General features: G+C 43.2%; 1 protein-coding gene across 1 annotated transcript in view; it reads right to left on the minus strand.

The window, feature by feature from the left end:
- NMT2 (N-myristoyltransferase 2) overlaps window positions 1-19,504 on the minus strand; it is a 260,791-nt gene that overhangs the window by 217,488 nt on the left and 23,799 nt on the right. Inside the window, exon 2 of the mRNA XM_069211591.1 lies at window positions 14,102-14,237. Coding sequence (XP_069067692.1) covers window positions 14,102-14,237 — 136 coding nt within the window. The remainder of the gene's footprint in view (window positions 1-14,101; window positions 14,238-19,504) is intronic.

Consider the following 19,504-nt stretch of genomic DNA (forward strand, 5'->3'; position numbering starts at 1 on the left):
AGAAGAGAAAGGGAATCTTGGTAGACTTTGTGCTGATGGAGAAAATGAATTTGATATTTGATGAACAGTGCTTCTGCTAGGTCTCATTAGCAATACACCTGGCTATGGGGACCAACTTGCTCTGCACCCCCTCCCCATCCCCCCCCCACCCCCAACAGAAGCGTATGGCATGAATGGAACAAAAAACCTCAGTTTCTTGGGGCACAGGGTCTCACACTGCTAATCAACACCATGTGATCTAGATTACCATGGGTATGATCACCTATCAAATATTAATGCCATCATTTATTTAAGAAGTACTTCATGGCATTGAAACACTAACAGAACAAAAAAGAAATGTGATAGAGAATGAATTACATGAAGCACTTGAAGGAGCTATAGAAAGAACTGACAGATTAGCAGAAGGAATGTTTTAACACCTTCCTTAAAGACAGTTCTGAATTCTTCAGAAACTGAGCAGCAATCTTTCCATAAACTAGGTTGCAAATACAGAGAGTAGTATCTTCGGGGTCACTCTTTTCTACTCTTGCCAATGGACAACTGGAGAGTATACAGCACAACCTAGGGTGTAGTGCTTAAGAGTACCAACTAGCTTAGACGCCTACCATCATATGATTTTGTGTGTGAGAGAGAAAGACATTTAAAGTATACTCAATAGGAAGCCAATGCAATTCTTAGACAGTGTTCGAAAAATTATAATGACTTTGTATCAGCACTGCTCAGCTCACCACCTAGGTCAGTGTCCAGATTTTGCAGAAGGTGAAAAAGAGTTGGAAGAGGAATTAAAAAGTCAACAGTGCTACTTCTCATAAAGTATAACAGTTTAATCCTACTCTCAGTACTGGGGGCGTGCTCAATCTAACCATATGGATTATATGCATTTTTGCATCAATTCCTGTAATTGAAACAATATTCTTATTAGCTAAATAGAGAGCTAGTAAACTAAGCACAGTTGGTTAACTACCATGGTCTTTGGCACTGCTTCTATTTCTTTTATCATCTTATCTTGACTATCACAAGATTATACATCCCCTTGTCATGCCTACCATACTTACAGAGCGCTTTTTGTCACAAGTTAGAGGTAGCTGGAATCTTCTTGCTCAGTGCAGATGCTGAAGCTTCTAATGCATTTTAACAGGTTGTAAAAAAATGATTAGAACTTGGTTATCGAAATATTTTCTATGAGGTGAATACTCATGGAACCATAGGGCTAATGCAGTACTACTTCTTTCCTTTCTATCATCACATTCATGAAGAGCAATGACTGCCTGTCCACTTTCCTTTCCAGTACAACAGAGGCACAAATTCCTGCAAAAAAGAAGTTTGCTTTAATAAGACTATTAATTTTGTGGCAGGGAGGGGAAGAATTACATTCGCGGACGGCGGCAATTCATTCCAGATAACTCAGTATCCAAAACAGGCATTTTAGAGCACCACAAGCATTAAATAATCCTCCTCTGCCACCCTCAAGGACAACAATATTTCACTTTGCCCACGGATACAAAATTCTTGCCATAGCCCAATATGTGCATGTTCAACACAAAATCACCACAACACATGAATACTGTTGTATTAAGGTTGAGTGCTTCATCCAACTTTCAATTTCTCCTTTACAGTAATCGTGAGGAAAAAAAAAACCTCAAAAAATCAATTATGTTCCTTTGGCGCTTTCTGCACCCATACATAGTTGCATATGTAGCTCATATGGGACAACCTGATCCATTCTCATGGCCGCACTATGGCTCATTGACAGTACGAGACAGAAGGCAGGGAGGATCAGACTTCACGCAGCTTGAGAGGTATTGCAACTTTAGAATTCTAGACCCGATTCACACAGACTTCTTGTTTAGAGCAATTGTGCAACTTTAAAGGGATTCACAAAGAATCCGAGCAGTACTCCAAGGAAACAATCCAGTTTTAGATCTTCTGCAATCCGCTGATGCATAAGAAGGTGCCCTTGTGGCATTCCCGCTTTTGAAAAACTGCATTCCTAAATGTGGCACACGTGTAACTCCACAGGTTGTCCTACTGAGCACCACTAGAAATCCTCATGGCCAACTCTACACACATGAAGGCTGCAATTCTGGCAGAAATTCTTTTTTCTTTAGTGCACCTTGTAAAAAAACAGTTTTTTTATGCTCTCAAAGTACATATTATGGGGGTGTGACCTACGCAAGATAGCCGGCAAGATGCACTCCTAAGAGACTCCTGTCGATCCCCCGTTCCATCCTGCAGAATCCTGCTGTATCTGCTGCATGGGGTGACTCTGCAGTATGCTGCACCCCTGAGAGCCCCCTGTACCAGGGCTTCGAGTCCCTGGCTGGAAGTGTGGAGGGGCCCGGCAGTCGCAGTGGCCCGGTTTTGCATCAGCTTGGGGCTGCAAGGCCATCGGAGGAGACGCAGTGCCTTGGGGAGGGGGTGGGGGGCTCCCTCTCGGGCAGTCTGAATTAGCCTGGGGAGCAGAGGCTGAAAATCATCATTGCCGGCATTGGCTGCCTAGAGGAAAGCATCAGGCAGCCCCACACAGTACGCAGCATGAAGGGTGATATCATGTAGCTGCACTCAGCTGGGATGGCGAGCTCAGGAGTGCCCTTTGAAGTAAGGGCAGATATGACCCTGGGGGTGTGATCGGTCCCATCAGAGGCACGGAGGATCACACGGGTGGGGCCGGGCTCTCTGTTCAGCCAGTCACTAAGAGGGAAGTGCACCACTTTGTTTGCCCTGGGCAGCTTTAGAGGTCCCTGCACCGGTCTGCCTACGGATGTTGGGCCACAAGGGACGACACACAGACGGGGGGGCCTCCATTCTTCCTGACGTGGAGGATCCAGACATGGTTGACTCATTATATGGCCACAACTGGCCCTTTACTTCAGGAAAGTGACTCCCTGGGCATACTCACTACCACAGACAGCCCTTGCATGTGTCCAAGAGGTTCTGGATGGCTGGTCTCGAACTGAGCGTAGCCCAATTCCTTGCTCATCTAGGGATGTGTCCCTTGTAACCCACTCCCTGAGAGTGATTGCGTGGTGGCCACTTGCCCCTGATGTCTCTGCGCTGGCTGGTGACTATGGGTTGGAGTGGTGTGGGCCTCCTAACCCTTGACCTCTGTAATGGGCAAACATAAGACATAGGCCCTCCCAGGAGAATACTATGGAGCATTTCACAACTCTGGTGGACTTCCTCACAACGCCCAGTGCGACTGGCTAGTTTCAAAGGTGATGGGGAGACCAAATCGGCTCCTGGAGAACCTACCTGTGAGGAACTGCTTGCAGCCCTTCAGGGCTCCATGGAAGCCTTGGAAGGACAAATCCAAACGGTGGTGATAGAGGTAACCTTCCTCTGCACTGTTCTCTACAAAGTCTTTGCTATAATGCGAGTGGCTGATTGATCCATTGCGGAACTTCAAGCTGAGGTGGCCTCTCAAGAAACAGGTGGCTATGGTCACATCAAAAACTGGGGTCCTGGAGGCGCAAGTGGTGGTCTAATCACAATAATGTGAGACCTTTGGGGTTCCCAGAACTGGCTGAGGGGGCCTCCACAGACTACTGTAAGCATTGGATCTGCAACACCCTGAAGCCGACCGCATTGTTCCCCCTGTTTGCAACTGAAATGGCACATCAGGCACTGATGGCACCCAGAGGCCAGATGTACCTCTGCAGGTCATAACAGAATGCATATTGAACTAGAAGGACAGGGGTTGTATCTTGCGTGCAGCCAGAGAAACTGTTCATGCCCAGTTTGAAAATCTAAGAATTTCAATTTTTCCTGACTACACAACAAGATTCAGTGGGGCTTGAAAGGTCAAAGCCAAGTTGCAATCCATGGGTCTCCGCTATATGCTCCTATAGCCAGCCAGGCTGCGGGTGCTGGCAGGGGGTGGATCACGTTTTGTCAGCACCCTGGAGGATCTGTGGTGGTGGTTGGAGGTATGGGACAAAGTGCCTAAAGACAAGACTAGTCCCTGGAGAGCTGGTGCTTAGGACTCGAGTGGGGCTCGTAGTCCCAGCTAGAGACAACCCAAGGAAATGGCAATAAGGGTTGCTGGGGGAGGGCCAATCCTCTCCTGCAGGTGGCCTGACAAGAGTAGTCATCCGGGGGCATGGCACCAAGTCACTGGATCCCTCACACCAGGAGTTGGAACTGGATGGCAATGATCAAATGCATAAGAGTGCCTTCGTGATGAGCGACTTGGTTGCATGCAAAGAAACTGTATTCTGTATGTACTTGGATTACACTCTGGGTGTCAGTTTGGGGGGGGGGGGCGCAGGGATGAATATTATGCAGGATAAGGTTTCCCATTTGGATTTATGCTTTTACTTCTTGGTGCGCTATGGGATGGGAGGGCTCTATGTACTTTCAATTATGTCTTTTGATATGGCACTATAATGTGTTCTGTTGGGGTCTCAGAGTTGCCTCTCAAAGATAGTGGTAGGTATTGTTTTTTTGGCAGTTGTGGGGATTAGGCTGTGGGTCCTGGCAGCAGAGGTAGTGATGGACCTGCAGAGCACCTTTTCTTTTTGTTCTACCACTTACCCGGGGAGGGGGGAAACTGACATTGTCCTGAAGTTACATACTCCTTCTGTTGGGTATAAAGGCTCAGATTACAGGGTGTCTGTATGGCAGGCTACATGGCTGGAGGACAAGGGTGGAACTCGCTTTTATGGGCTCGAAAATTTCATGACATACAGCTGAACATTTAAATATTGTTACATGGAATGTCAGGGGGCTTAAGAAATACACCACCCGCGAGAGAGTCCACTCCTTCCTAAGGCTGCACAAAGTGCAAATTGCCTGACTGCAGTAACCACACTTGGTATATGGGGGAGTAATCCCAGAAAATGGAGAAAGAAAGGGGGTGGGGCTTTTCTCTGCTTCATACTCATCCAATGCCAGGGGGTGGCCATCTGGGTGGCATCAGGGGTTCCCTTCCGACACACTTAAAGTAAAGCTGATGTGGAAGGGGGTTACCTTCACCTTAAAGGCACAATGGATGGAGAGCCTCTAACGATTGTAAATATGTACGCCCCAAATACGGATGATCTTTCCTTCTCTGATAACATGCTGGATTTGCTGGAGACTGGTGTGGGGTCCCCCATCATGTGGGCAGGTGAATTAAATTTGTAATTGATGGGGGAAGTGATCAACAGCCACCTAGACGGGGGACTAAGCCCCTTATGGCAGCTTCCCTTACTATAGTCATGCATAATCTGGGGCTCATGGATGGGTGGAGAATCCTACACCCGGAGGGCAGAGAGTATACCTGCCACCCTAAAACACACAACACATACAGTCGTCACACTCCTGTACTCCTTACATTGCACTGGGGGGAGGGGGTGGGGGTGGATTCAGATCTTGGCATATTTCTCCAGACCTTCTGGCCAACGAGGACTTTCTTGAAGTTTTGGCTACCTCCTTCAGTGAATATTGGGAGCTGAATTTGAGTACCATGAATACTAGGGCTGTTAAGTGGGAGGCGTTGAAGGCTATCAGAGGTAAATGCATTAGTATAGTTTGTGGAGCATGTAGACAGCTGGAGGCAGAGCTCAATGTGTTAGAAGGGTTCTTGCCTGCCATGCAGAGAATGGAGACATGTTCGTCTGAGACACAACAGGAACATTTGAGAATACATAGAGAGATTTGCAGAAGCTGGGAGTCACTTGGCAAGGTGACTCAAGACATATCATCAGCAATTACACAGGGAAGGAGACAAATTGGGCCGGTTGTTGGCCTAACTACTCTGACAGGAGGTGGAGTCGCCCTCTCTCCTGCACCTTCGGAACGCTGCTGTGCGATAGTCACCAACTGGCAGGGCATCTTGTCTCTCTTAGTGGATCACCTCCGAGCTGCATATTGGGTTGGTCCGGTATGCCTGGAGAGGGCATTAGATGTCTTCTTACGGAAAGGGGGTTACGTCAGTTATGGCCTGATAGCGCGCAGGAGCTGGAAGAGGATATAACTCTGGGAGAAATGGGGGATGCTTTAAAGGCTCTTAATAGATCCAAAGCTCCAGGGGGGCTGGCCACCCTGATGTGTTTTATCTGTCATACTCTGCTGTTCTTAGGGAGAAGCGATTGGAGGTTTTTCTTAAGGCTCGACAGACGGGTGTATTTCCGGAGACTATGCGCCAGGAGATTGTCTGCATATGCTCAAGCCTGGGGGACCTGGCAGATCCCTCTTCGTATAGGCTACTCACAATGCTCAACACTGATCAAGATACTATGCAAGATCCAAGCTACTAGATTGAGCAGTGTTATACAAGATCTAGTTCATGAAGATCAATGCAGCTTTATGCCGGCACGGAACACAACTTTTAACCTGTGCAGATTAGGTCACGTATTACACAAAACTGCAGAAACTACGAATGAGATGGCACTTGTTTATTTAGACCTAGAAAAGAGTGATACTGTTGAATGGAGTTATTTGATGGGAGCACTGAAGAGCATGGGGTTTGGACTCAACTTCTGTGCATGGGTGATGCCCTAGTATACTGCTCCCTCCGTCTGAAGCCTGGTCAGTAGGCAGAGGGACCAGACAGATGTCTCCTATCGCATTGGCATTTTGAGTCCCTTGCTCTGCTGTTTCACGTGAAATTGATAGCTGGAGAATTAGGGTGGGGGATACTACTCATATTGTCTCTTTATACAGTGACAATGTGTTAGTCTATCTTAGGACTCCTGGTGAGTCCACACCTTTGTTGATGTAATTGATAGCGTCCTTTGGAAACGCCTACGGTCTCCGGGTTAACATCCAGAATTCGCTAATTTTTCCTTTGGGCGGGCTCCACTGGAAGTCATTGGATTCTTCGATGGGAAGAGAGGCGGCATCTGATCACTCGGTTTCAAAAGTCACTCAGGGGGGATGTAGAGAAAAAGCCCTGTGTTGCGCACCACGCTTGGGAGCTGGAGGGATCGATACTGACTGGATGCATGCCATAGAGCTGGTGTGCACTGTCTCTTGGGCTCTCATTCTTACGAGGCTTCTGGTTTTGGCCAGCAGTATCATCTGAATTGTGGGGAACTAAGTCCAATCCACCATAATGTGACAACTGCCGGTCTAATCCGTTTACGGCCAACTAGCAGCGCCTCACTCATCCCTGCCCAAGAGCAGGGATGATTTGTGGCAACCAGGCGCACGACTTAATGACTTCTCAGGGAAATCATGGTGGATCAGCTCTCATCCTTTTCTCTCAGTTACATTAATCTCACACATGCAAAGAAACAGAGAGAATATGGTTCAATAAGATTTATTTAATCATCTGCATCTTCGATGAAATGGAATGGATTGCAATAATTAGAATGATGAAACATAATAGAAGCAAAATGGTGACAAGGAAAGTGAAACACAGGAAAAGTCCCACCGTATTGTCACTTATGCGTAATATATGCGGTTCCTACCTAAGCTATGTTAGAGCACACCATGATAAGCACTAATCTGCCCTCCAGGATTCCCCCCAGGGAGGACATCATCCCCCATTCCTGAGCAAGGAAGCCTGTCGTCTATAAAGACACCATCCCCATGAAGGCCAGGGAACCGGTAGTCTCAGCAAGCAGTTGTAGCAAAGTCAATCAACATGCGGTTGTGGTCATCTGGCTGGAATCTCCCTCTAATGTGCATGGGACAGAGAAGTGTTTTTATAATAAAACAGCTATTATTCTGAGAAAATGTCCCCACGTAAGAAAGTGTGTGTTTTGGGAAACATTGGAGACGCAGTGTACCACTTTGTCGGCAACCGCTGCAGCATTGAAGAAAGCACAAAGTGAAAAGAATGTCTTGCTAAAAAATGCAATGCTTTCCTAGGCGAAAGAACAACTAGATAAAGAAAATAAAACAGCACAACAAATGTCTCTGATGCTGAAATAATAAAAATGAAGCAGAATAAAATATGTCTAGGCTAAAGGGCACAAGCGACAGGCCTAGTTGCTAAAATAACGTATCTAAAGACATCACAAAAATGGCTATACAATACAGGTTTACGTTGCTACATTTCCAATTTGTGCACGGTACCTATGTGACCCCTTACAAACCTAAAAGAATGGATTCCTCCAGTGGAACTTGTCGTATACAATGTGGGGAGCAAGGTTCTACCTTTCTACACTTAGCCTGACGGTGTGCCTAGGTCCAGTGCTTTTGAGGAGGCCATTGGAATGGCGATCACTCTGTCACAGATGGCAGGTCTCTTTGGAGTAGTGGCTCGAACCAGAGAGTGTAAGTTTCCCCTACAAGATTGAACAGCTTGCTCTTCTATTGGCAAAATGGAGAGTGACACTAGGGTAGTTGGGGTCCAGGAATCCATCGATAGACCACTGGGGCTTCAATGTGATGTGTTATATTTTATTGATGACCCTATGGGTTTACATGGTTATGTCTTTGTGCAATTAGGAATGATATGAGAAAGGAAAATATTTATCAGTAATATTAGGTTTATTTTTCCATTAGCTTTGTATATGCCCTAATAAATGGATTTCTAAATGCTAAATTATACAGATGGCTTTATTGGTACACATGCAAAATGTTGTTTTACCTTGTGAGCACAAGTGCACTTTTCTCCTTTAAAAGTCATATGCTAGGAGACCATGCCCGCCTGTGAACAAGGATCTTTGTTTTGAGCAGAAACGTGTTGGATTCCGTTCAACCAAAATAAAATAGTTATAACCTTCAGTAGGCCATCAGCACTATCCTTTTTCGTGGTGGGAGAGGAAGAGTGGTTGATTTGTAGCGGGTTGCCTTCCCCCCCCCCCCCCCCCACCACCACACTGAGGTCACTGCGCTGGGAAAGGCAGCCTTTGGAAACAGAGGTGTTCAAGATGAAGTTAGTCAGGAAGCCTACCCTCCTTCGAAGTCCAGTGGATTTTTAATAACTCCTTTGCTTGAGAAACAGGACATTGGGGAATTTGTTTCAATCTGTGCCTGGCTAGAAAAAAGAAGCGAAGTGTTCCTGCGAGTGTGAGCATGTGAAAGACTTGAAAGATTAGCAAGACCTACAATTCTAACCGGATTACGGCACTCCTTTCCTGTTTTTCTGTGTTCATCTAGCGGGATGGGAGACTGACAAGTTTCCCAACATCAGAAATGCTGGGAAAGCCACTACAGATTGAGGAGATATTTAAGTATCTCGAAAAAGGAATAAACAAGGAATTGGGTCCTTCCCCCTGGGCATATCGATGTACATCAAGATTTACGTGACTGTGTGCAAGAAGTTTAAAAGTGCATGACACTGAAAACTATCAAAAATATATCGGTCACTGGAGCAATTAGTGAGAACGAGGCACTGGTGAAAGGGAACACTGGGAATGTTTGCATGTGGTTACTTGGTACATTCAATTATTCATATGCTTCTTTCATGAACTGTCTGTGCAATACAGTGCCAGTTTTGGGATAGCAGCTATCTTATGCAGTGTAAACGGACAGAACAACACACCACAGTCCTAGACTCACAAGTATTTGTCTGTTTATGAACTGATTTGGCAAAAAAGTGTCTAGATCATAAAAGCAACCACATTGTGAGGCTCAACATATTTGAAAAGGGTGAGTCTTTCTAATTACAGAACAAAAGCAATCTGAAAAGAGGCACTTGCTGCTTGAACCGTCAATTGGTGAGACTCTGGGTTGTTTATCCAGTGCATGGTTGGTGTAACGAGGAAAGTGCTTAGGGGTGTGATAACTACCTTGTGGTCAAGAGCTGAAGTGTTGCTGAGTCGGATGACTCTGACACTTCAGCTGTTCTACCACTTGGCACTCACACTATTAAGGACCACAAAACAGTGAATAGAATTATTGATCTGGAACAAAAAACAAGATCCCTTGAGATAAAATCATGTGTGAGTCGCCCGATGTATTGAAGTAGGACAACGTTAATGCAACAACTAGGGGTGTGGGGGTGGGGCAGTGGAAAGAGTGATACCAATATACAGCTATGCTGGATCAATAGGATATTGATTTTACTCGTTATGTGAAGAAATCTATATACAAGGAAGGCAGAGGAAGATACATGATTGATGAACGAACCAGCTAATACCAAGGAAAAAATGAATGTGGAGAGAATTTATTTAAACGAGTACAGGGTGCTGCAGCAGGTACTATTGGCAGAACCTAGACAAACAAGACAAAGAGATGGAGAAGGAGAAAGGAGAGGGGGGAGGGGAGAGGCAGCAGGCCCAACAGAGGAAGGGGCAGAGCCAAGTTCCCAGCGGAATGACACCATCATAAATTTGACTAACAGGGATCTCACATAGGAGAGAGAGACCCTTAGCTTAGGTCTCTTGGTCTGCCCGACAAAACAAATTTGATTACGTACAAACCAGAAAAGAGCTCTTCAGATTTACCCATAAACTGAAACTGATGAAAGTTCATGTAACCTCCAAGACAAGAAAAAGTACAACTGAAGGGAAAGCCTCTGCAGAAATTGATACACCACGGACAGTGGGTGACGCATAAGGGTTATGTGATGCTTTTTGACTTGGAGAATGATTGAGCACGGGAGGAGACTAGAGCCATTCAAAGGGGTGATCAAATCAATGAGATGGGCCTGAAAACAAATTAAAGCAGTGATACAGAGTTTAAACCAAAATCAAGAACGGTCCCAACCTTACCTTATGAAGCTATTAATGCTTTCCAGTAAGTAACAATAAGAGTTAAAAAATCTGAGAAGTCAAATGTATAAGAAACAAAGAACACAGTGGAATCTTACCTGGTCACAAATGCAAGTTCTTCAGACCCTGGTTGGAAGACTGGACTGTGTAATCAAACGTTCTGATAAAGGAGGTGGGAAAAGAACATGTACTTAGAGGAAGCACTCTGCCAGCTAACTAATGTGAACTGTTATAAGGTGGTTCACAGGAGTTATCAAACAGCTGACTACGAGATACTATGAGAAACTAACCACCCGGAAGAATGAAGGAATCCTCGAGTGGGAAGTATTTCAGTTCCTGAAGAAAGAAGGGCCAGTGATCCTAACTTTTTGGCTACTTCCAAAAGTACATAAGAACAAGAACACACCACCTAGGAGACCGATCATTTCAGCCAAGTATAGTCTCCTTGAAAGAACTTTAATCTACATTGATTATTTCCTCTTCACTTTTGTGGAGACATTACCCTCTTAAACCAAGCATAGTACTGAGTTTTTGAAAAAGATTAACCATATTCCCCGGGAGCCTTCATACGTTCTAGTGACTATGGATTTAAAGTCGCTACATACTAGCATTAGGCATGAAGACTGACTGGCTGCAAATGAATATTTTCTCTGGCCCAGACCCATAATAGCATCAGAACACAACAGAATGATTCTTGAAACAAATTAATTCTGTCTCAATGAAAATATCTTTTGGCTTAATAAAGCCCGGTGTAAACAGATTCAGCGGACATCTATGGGCACTTGTTTCACTTCCAGTGATGCCAATTTGGCTATGGGCTGGTGAGGAAAGGGTGTCCATGGATTCAGGGTTGGAGGAACAACTAAAACAAGGTAATACTATGGCTTCATTATATTGACACTGTTTTTCTGATATGGGGTGGAGCTATGAAGGAGGTTGTGGATTTTCGCAAATGTTTGAATGAAAAAAAAAAAAAAGAATCTAAAGTTCACAATACCAGCAAGTGACAAAAAGATTGTTTTGCTTGATAGGCTTGTGGAAGTATCTGACTCCAAATTAGAAACATTGTTATTTAGAGAACAGACAGCAGGGAACAACATATTACACACTTGAAGCAATCATCCAGGCCACATGAAGTCAATCAATCAATTAGAATTTACAAAGCGCAGCTAATCACCCGATAGGGTATCCAGGTGCTTGCAGGTCCCGTAGACTATCCCATATGGGGAACTAGTCAGACTAGAGAGGAACTGTACCACAGAGACCAAATTCAAGGAAGCACAAGACAAGATGATCTCCAGATTTAGGATGAGGGGCTACCCAAAAAGAAAAATACTACAGACAGCGAAGGACAGGATAGCTTCAGCTGCTAGGGAGAGGTTACTGTATGGTAACTGAGAACCACTGAATGCACCATCTGGAGAACTGGTTAACACAGGAGAAGAAAGTAAAGTGTGGTTGATCACCATGTACAATAGGGAGGAAGAATATGTATTAAATAAATACTGAGAAATCTTGAAAAATGAATTGACTATTACAGACTCCATAGGGGACAGACCAAGTATCATGTACCATAGGGGCAGAAACATGAAGGATATGCTAGTCAGGAGCCATTTGCGGATGCAAACAGAACTTGGTTTGGGGAAAACCCAAATATTATTTCCCATGTGCACACTGCAAGGCTTGTGGGTACAGTCACAGTAGGACCACTTATTTGGTCCTCTTCTGACATAAACCCTTCCAGATAAGGCATCAAGAGGGACCAAGTGCTTTACTGCATTGAATGTCCATGTCCAAAAAGGTATATTGCGAGTACTATTTTTGAGGTCAAGAAACACATTTTGGAGCATACTAAGGCTATTCGCAACAACGACCCCAAATATCCACTGGTACATCATTTCAAAGAGAAGCACATGGGTAACTAGACCCAGATGACATTTCTTGGTTTAGACACGGTTAGTACAGATCAAAGAGAGGGTGACCAGTGTTTGTGACTAAGGAGGCTTGAGTCAGACTATATTATCAGTCTGGAGATTTTTTTTTGGGGGGGTTGACCAGTAGCAAAGAGCTGATAGTACACTTAAACTTAATGATTTCTAGGTACCTTCTACCACCCCCAGCCAAGTAACTGCCTGAAAATTGTGTGTTTTTATTAAAGTTAGTTTTAAAGATTGTGTTGAGTTTTTTTGCCTCCTTTTCCTTACTCTTCTGCACATATTCTTTTCATGGTTACAGACAGGTAGCTGCGCATGTATTTAAAGGTTCTTTTGGACCATGTCTGGGATGCATCCATTATATGTACACCCTTATGAAGGCAAGTGACAAATCAGAGATTTCCTGGTACTAAAGATATTAAATAGTGGCTCACATATGAAGGAATACGTACTCTCTGAAAGGGACTGTGATGGGTGTCTAGGTAATGACAAAACTTTTCATTCACTAAAGACAATTAAAATGGTGAATAAAAGGTATGCCCACTAGGGCTTCAAAATAGTGCAAGAGAACATACTATCATACAACAGGACACATGAGATTATAGACTCAACCAGCCCAGGGAGAGAATGATAGTATGCCCACTTGGTCTTCAATGTGGTGTGAGGGAACATCCATTTATTATTTTTTGATGACCCTATATATGCTTCATTTACATGGTTAGATGTGCAATTAGGGATGATATGAGAAAGGAAAATATGAATCACTAATATTGGGTTTATTTTTCCATTATCTTTGTATATGCCATAACTGATGGGATTTCTAAATGCTATATGATGCAGATAGTTTTAATGGTACACACATGCAGTATTTTGTCTATGTCCTTTTATCTTGTGATCAGGAGTGCACTGTTTCTCCTTTAAAAGCCATGTGCGAGAACAACTCTTTGTTTTGAGTGAGAACACGTTGGATTCCGTTGTACCAAAATAAAATTGTTATATATTTCACCAACCTTCAGTTGGCCAATCAGCGTTATCCTTTTTACCTGGTGGAGGAGGAAGAGTGGACGATATGTAGCGGGTTGCTGAGGCCGCCGCCGTGCTGGCAAAAGGCACACCAGTCTCAAATGTTAAATCTGTAAATAACTTGACAAGACAAAACGCTTCACTGGGCACTTAAATAAAATGCTTCACCTACAACGGAGTTCCGTTTTTGTATTATTCCTTTTGTTTGGATATGTACGTGTGTCACCAGTAAAACGCACTGCAAACAAACAGCAAATTCAAATGACAAGACTAAATTGTTCAGTATGACATGCATGTAAATTAAGCTGTGATTTTCAGGTTTTCCCACGATTTCCCACACCCCTAGCAAGATATGCACCCTACCCTGATTTCATATGGTTCACACCTAAGCACAAGATTTGGTGATATACATCAATTGACCAGCTTCCTGTTGCATGTAATACTATTCATAATTAGAACAAACTGGAATAAACAGGAATCAATCAAGAGTACATAGTTCAACAACCTGCCTTGCACCTCAAATCATAAATGACACAATTAAAAGGTGACACTTACTTTGGAAGGCTGGTCCATTTTTATATCCTGAGAGTCAGATGCAGAATCGGACTTTGCGCCCCCAGAATTTGTTTTTTCTTTTTTCCGCTTCTGTTTCTTTTTTTTCTTTTTGGCTCCCAAATCACCTGCAGGACTTCTGGGAACAAATACAACTAGTCAATAAGCGTACCACTCACCAATAATAAAATAAATATTTATTTAGGAGTACCAGGAAAAATATGCCTCGACTTAAAAGCATATAGCAATGTGGCGCTACATGAAAAAGTGACACGCAATATTGTGTCTGAATGAAGTCTAACATGACACCAGGGTTTATAGTGATAACTGTAAATAGATCTATGCACATTTTCAAGTATTGTTTTTAATGTCTGAAATTAATCTTTAAATGTATAAGTTTAGCTTTAGCTTTCAAGCAGTAGTCCATGCCAGTATAACAGGAGTAAAACTGCACTTGTAATTCACAATTCAAAACTCTGCACCAAATACATATCGCTCCCCTCTTCAGCCCCCGCCCCCAAAGTAGTTTATGAAGACCCAAGTCTCTATCATGAGGAATTACTTATCTTGTTAGTTGTTACCCCTAGAGTAAGTCAGATTGTTAATACATTCATGTGTGTGGCATAACTAATCTTCCAGTTTAACCATAGCCCCTGTGTGCACACACATTCCCATGCTCCACTATGTATTCTCTACATACATGAAAATCTGAGATTTTAAGTTGCTCAGTCCACTGATACGACATTTGATCATAGGTCATGCATATCAGCTTAATTGGAAAAATGTAGCCTGTGATTTGGTTTCATTTTAGTTTGTCTAGGAACCCAAAATATAAGGATGGTGTAGGGCTGAGAACTGCCAGCGTTTTCTCTCCATGAGGGCTTCAATCATGAGGCATATATTTGTAGTCATTTTTATATTAGTTGATTAGGTATAGTCATTATCCAAATTGACAACTATTTTAAGGAAGATGAGGGCTCAGTGAACGATGCAGCCATTGAATGGGATGCATTCAAGAGGGTAATTAGAGGCATCTGCTTGAAGACCTATAAGCAGCAATTCCTAGAAGAGGAAGCTAAAATTAGGGATCTGGAAAATAATGTGGTTTCAGTATCAACAAGCACAAAGGGGAAGCCAGGAAAACGTGAGCCATGCCAGTGTACTGACTATGTGGGGTTCATTATAAGGAATATTTTGCCTGTCAATACTCCGAGGAAGGCAAGGTGGGTCATCTATAGGTTTGGTTACTACGCACCGCAGCAGACTGGAAACCAATATGTACAATTAGATCGGACACAGGGACACACAAAAGGAACTAAATTAAACATTTGTCATGTTTCAAATCACTATGTTCTGCACCAGCTGATGAAAGCCAGCAGGGGGGTGCAATATTTTACATGCAGAACATTACACTGCATTCACTGAATGCCAAACAACGAGTAGCACTGGAAGAATTAATATCCTTATAGGAAATTAAGGCCAACAGATTATTTAGAGAAAGGCTAAATACCGGAACTAATGGTTTGCCACTGAAGCTTTATGATACGTATAAGCACTAACCATCCCCTACATTATTAGCAATGGCTAGTGATTAAACAGAAAGGGTATGCTCCCTGAGACTACAAGAGTAGCAGCAAGAGTGGTGCTGCCCAAGCACGGTTAGGATCCATCTGATGTGAGTTCATACAGACCTTATCCCTGCTTAACCCAGAGAAGACGTTTGGAAAGATACCGGCGAACAGACTGTCTCAACTAACTCAGTTCACCCAAACCACAATGGCTTCATCCTGGGGAGAAACACATAAACCTGATGTGACTGTTTTATATTGTGAACAGGACCCAGAGATTAGTAATAATGCCCATGGTGTCCCAATTAGATATTGAAAAGGTCTTTGATATCTTATTATGGCAATTTCGATTTGGGGTCTTACACTCACTGCGAGTCAGAGAAAGGTATTTAAAATGGTGAGCATGATATAAAAACCTATTGCTAGAGCCAAGGCTTGGCGCATCTTCTCCAGAGACACGTGACAAGGATGCTCACGGTCGCCATTGGTATTTTATCTAGGCGTAGATTGTTGTTTTGTATGCTCCACAATAAAGTGCAGAAATGGGGTTTTGCTCTTAAGCATGAACCACACAATCTCACGATATGCTGGTGAGACACTGTTATATTTATGTGACTCAAGGGCAGTTTACCGGGGATAATGGGACTACTATCAGCATATGAAGATTTATCAGGGATGTAAGTGAATTGGGGTAAATCCAATCTGTTCTGATACATGCTTCTGAGGATGCCTCCTCTCCTATTGACCAAGAAACCTCACTGATATCGACTCTTCACACTTTTAAATATTTAGGTGTCTGGATGTACCATGGAAAGGAACAGTTGGCAATGGGCAATACAGGGAAGGCATTCACAGTGATCTGTTCCTCTAATACATTTTGGAGGTACCTTGCTCTGTCTGGCAGGGTGGCCATAATGAAATTGTTAATATTACCAAAGTTGCTATCTTTGTTTCAGGTACTTCCAATGATCTTAAAGCAAGCCTTCTTTAAGAAACGGAATGGTCAAATGTCAGACTTAATATCGGCTGGCAAATGAAAGAAGATAGCAACAGAGAAAACAATGCTATCATTAAACAATGGTGGGATGGGGCTCCAAATCTAGAATGGTATTATCTGGCGTATCTCCTGATTTGCCCAATGAGAAGGATTGGCAACAGGATTAAACAGGAGGCTCTGGAAATGACAGCATGCCCGAAGAGGAGCCAGCGAACAGAGTTCTGTTATGTAATAACAAGCTCACTAAGGCACACGTAAGGGCATCTAAGGTTTCTAGACACTGTTGTCATATGAACCCTTGGGCCTCTGTTGGTGGTGTGTGGGTCAGGGCAGAGTTGGAGAGAGAACGTTGTATGCTTCCGAGATACCTATGGATTCTTCTGCAGATCGGGGAGTTAGCCAGACATTATAAGAGAAAGATGAGGACAGATGTGGGGAGCCTCACAGAGAATCTATGGGTCACAGCTAAAACCTTTAGAATGTCAAAAGACTACCTGCATGGCAATATGGCTCTACATCAGGGCTACTGTAATTATGCTGCGGGGAGGGCCAATTTATGTGGCAGGGTTGAGTAAATTATGCGTCAAGAAAAGGCAAACTATGGGATACATTTTGTGATAGTATTACTTCATTATTTTTCATTTGTAAACTTAACAGTGTCTGGGCACTAGCTGCACTTCATTAGTACCAGTGTAACACCCAGAGACAGCAGTAAGCTAAAGAAAGCTGACCAGTCAACCTTTGCAAAGGGCGCGGCAACACTAAACATTTGTTTCAATTGTCATAATCTGAAGATTCACTCTTTAAATTTGAAAATTTGAATGAAAACTTTAATACTGTACCCCTCAATACTCCACTTTGCCCCCTCCTTAACTGGTATACAGCACTGTGGAGCAAAGGTTGGAGCTATCAAGAACTATTCACATCATACAAACTAAGTGTTGTCAACTATGATTAAAGAGTTTATTTGACCAACTTTCATTTACGATGTAATCCAACTAAAAATGCAAAATGTCTCTTTGTCGTGCTCTGCTTTGGTGGTTGAAGAGAGTTTTCTAAGCTTCACAAGCAACAGAATCAAAAACCACTTGGACACAGCGGATAGCCATGCCAATGTGTTTGAACAGCTTTGGCTGCACCGGATATTTCCCAATTTCAAAAGGAGACGAGTGATTCACCTTAAACCCAGATAGCAATGTCTCTGTGTTATCATTCCAAAGAGTAAGAAATAGATGAATAGCAATGAACTGAAAGTTAACAGTGATATTATAATATTGAGAAGCATAGGAAGAATAAAAAGGGTAACAATCACAGGCAAACAGGTTATATTTGTAAGTGTGCTTTTAAAAGAAAAATAAATTGAATAGCCTGAATACAAATAAACCATCCCTGTTTGTGCTTCATGTATTAACGAGCACCACTGTACCCATAAGTTCCTAACATTACAATCCAACAACTGAAACTTGAAGCAACCTTAAAGTTGGGATGTAAATATGATATTAAGTGTTCAGAGAATTGTCTATAATGTGAAACACAACCAATGAATAATTGGTCATTTTGTGAGTGAAATAATTAGAAATACATGAAAAGGGCACACTATGTGATAAAGAGTGACAAACAAACAAACAAATTATTTTGCATGCACAAACCACAAACATCATCATCCAGAAGTTAGAGATCATTAATATTACACTCACTAAAGTTGTATATTGAAACTCAGTTGTGGCATTCAGCTCTTTCCATCTATCCTAATACAGGGGAATATTCTTGTAGTCCAATATCTGCGATTCTGAAGAGACTGTGCCTCAACCACCCAGTCAGTGCATCACACTGAAGTATAAATCCAAACAAGATCATATCCTTGAATGTGATCAGACATGCCCGTATATGTGCATCAAGCTTAGAGAATCCTTACTGGAAATACCTGAGCAACCTGATGCCAACAATACCATTGGAGTGTGGGAGTGACCACATTTGATCTCTTGTCCAATACGATTTGCAAGATAATCAAAAAGAGAAGCTCCTTAATCAAGAAAATACGAATTCTCCACATGCCTACCCAGGAGTGCCACTACCACTAATACTCAGCAGAAACTTCCTCCGACGCTGGGTTAGCATGCATGCAGCAGCTGCAAAAATGTGTAAACAAAGTCTGTTGACAGAGATAAAAATGATGTGAATGTATGCCATGACATGTGTGTGCGCATAACAAAGAACTTGCGCCACGGTTGTCGATTCCACTCAATGTGACCTCATCAACCCAGAATCAGAAATACGTGGTCAGGCAAGCCCTGCAACCTAGGCCTGAAGCAACTGATTGGCAGATCACAGGTGGGGTGACAAGTAGACAAACGTGCACACAGGGAAACCCCAGATTGATCCCTCAGATAGGCAGCAACACCACAATAGTCATAGGATATTGGCCCCAATAAAACACATTTGGCCGAAGGGGTGCGCGTTCCCAAAACACCATAAAGTTAGATGTCGCACAGAGCTAGGAACACTCAGCCAGTCACAACACACACACATAACACACAGTGATCACGCGCTCCCCATGCAAGATATCTGGATATTTTACCTACTGGCCCACAATGTGCCCAGGCAAGGTCAAGACCCAAATGCATACTTTATCAAATGGTCAGATGTACGACTCCGTGGTTAGGCATGGATCTCTTTCTGCAAAGATGGTATAGAATGGTTTTATAGCCCTACCAGAATTTTACACAAGGGCGCTCAGAACTCTAACTTCGAGAAACAGTCATCAGACCTCAACCTTGTACTGCACTCTCCTGACCACTGCATTTAACTAAACCAACTTTTCCTGTTTTGCTAAATGCCTCT

Source organism: Pleurodeles waltl, chromosome 10, assembly GCF_031143425.1.
Source record: "Pleurodeles waltl isolate 20211129_DDA chromosome 10, aPleWal1.hap1.20221129, whole genome shotgun sequence".
NCBI lineage: Eukaryota > Metazoa > Chordata > Amphibia > Caudata > Salamandridae > Pleurodeles > Pleurodeles waltl.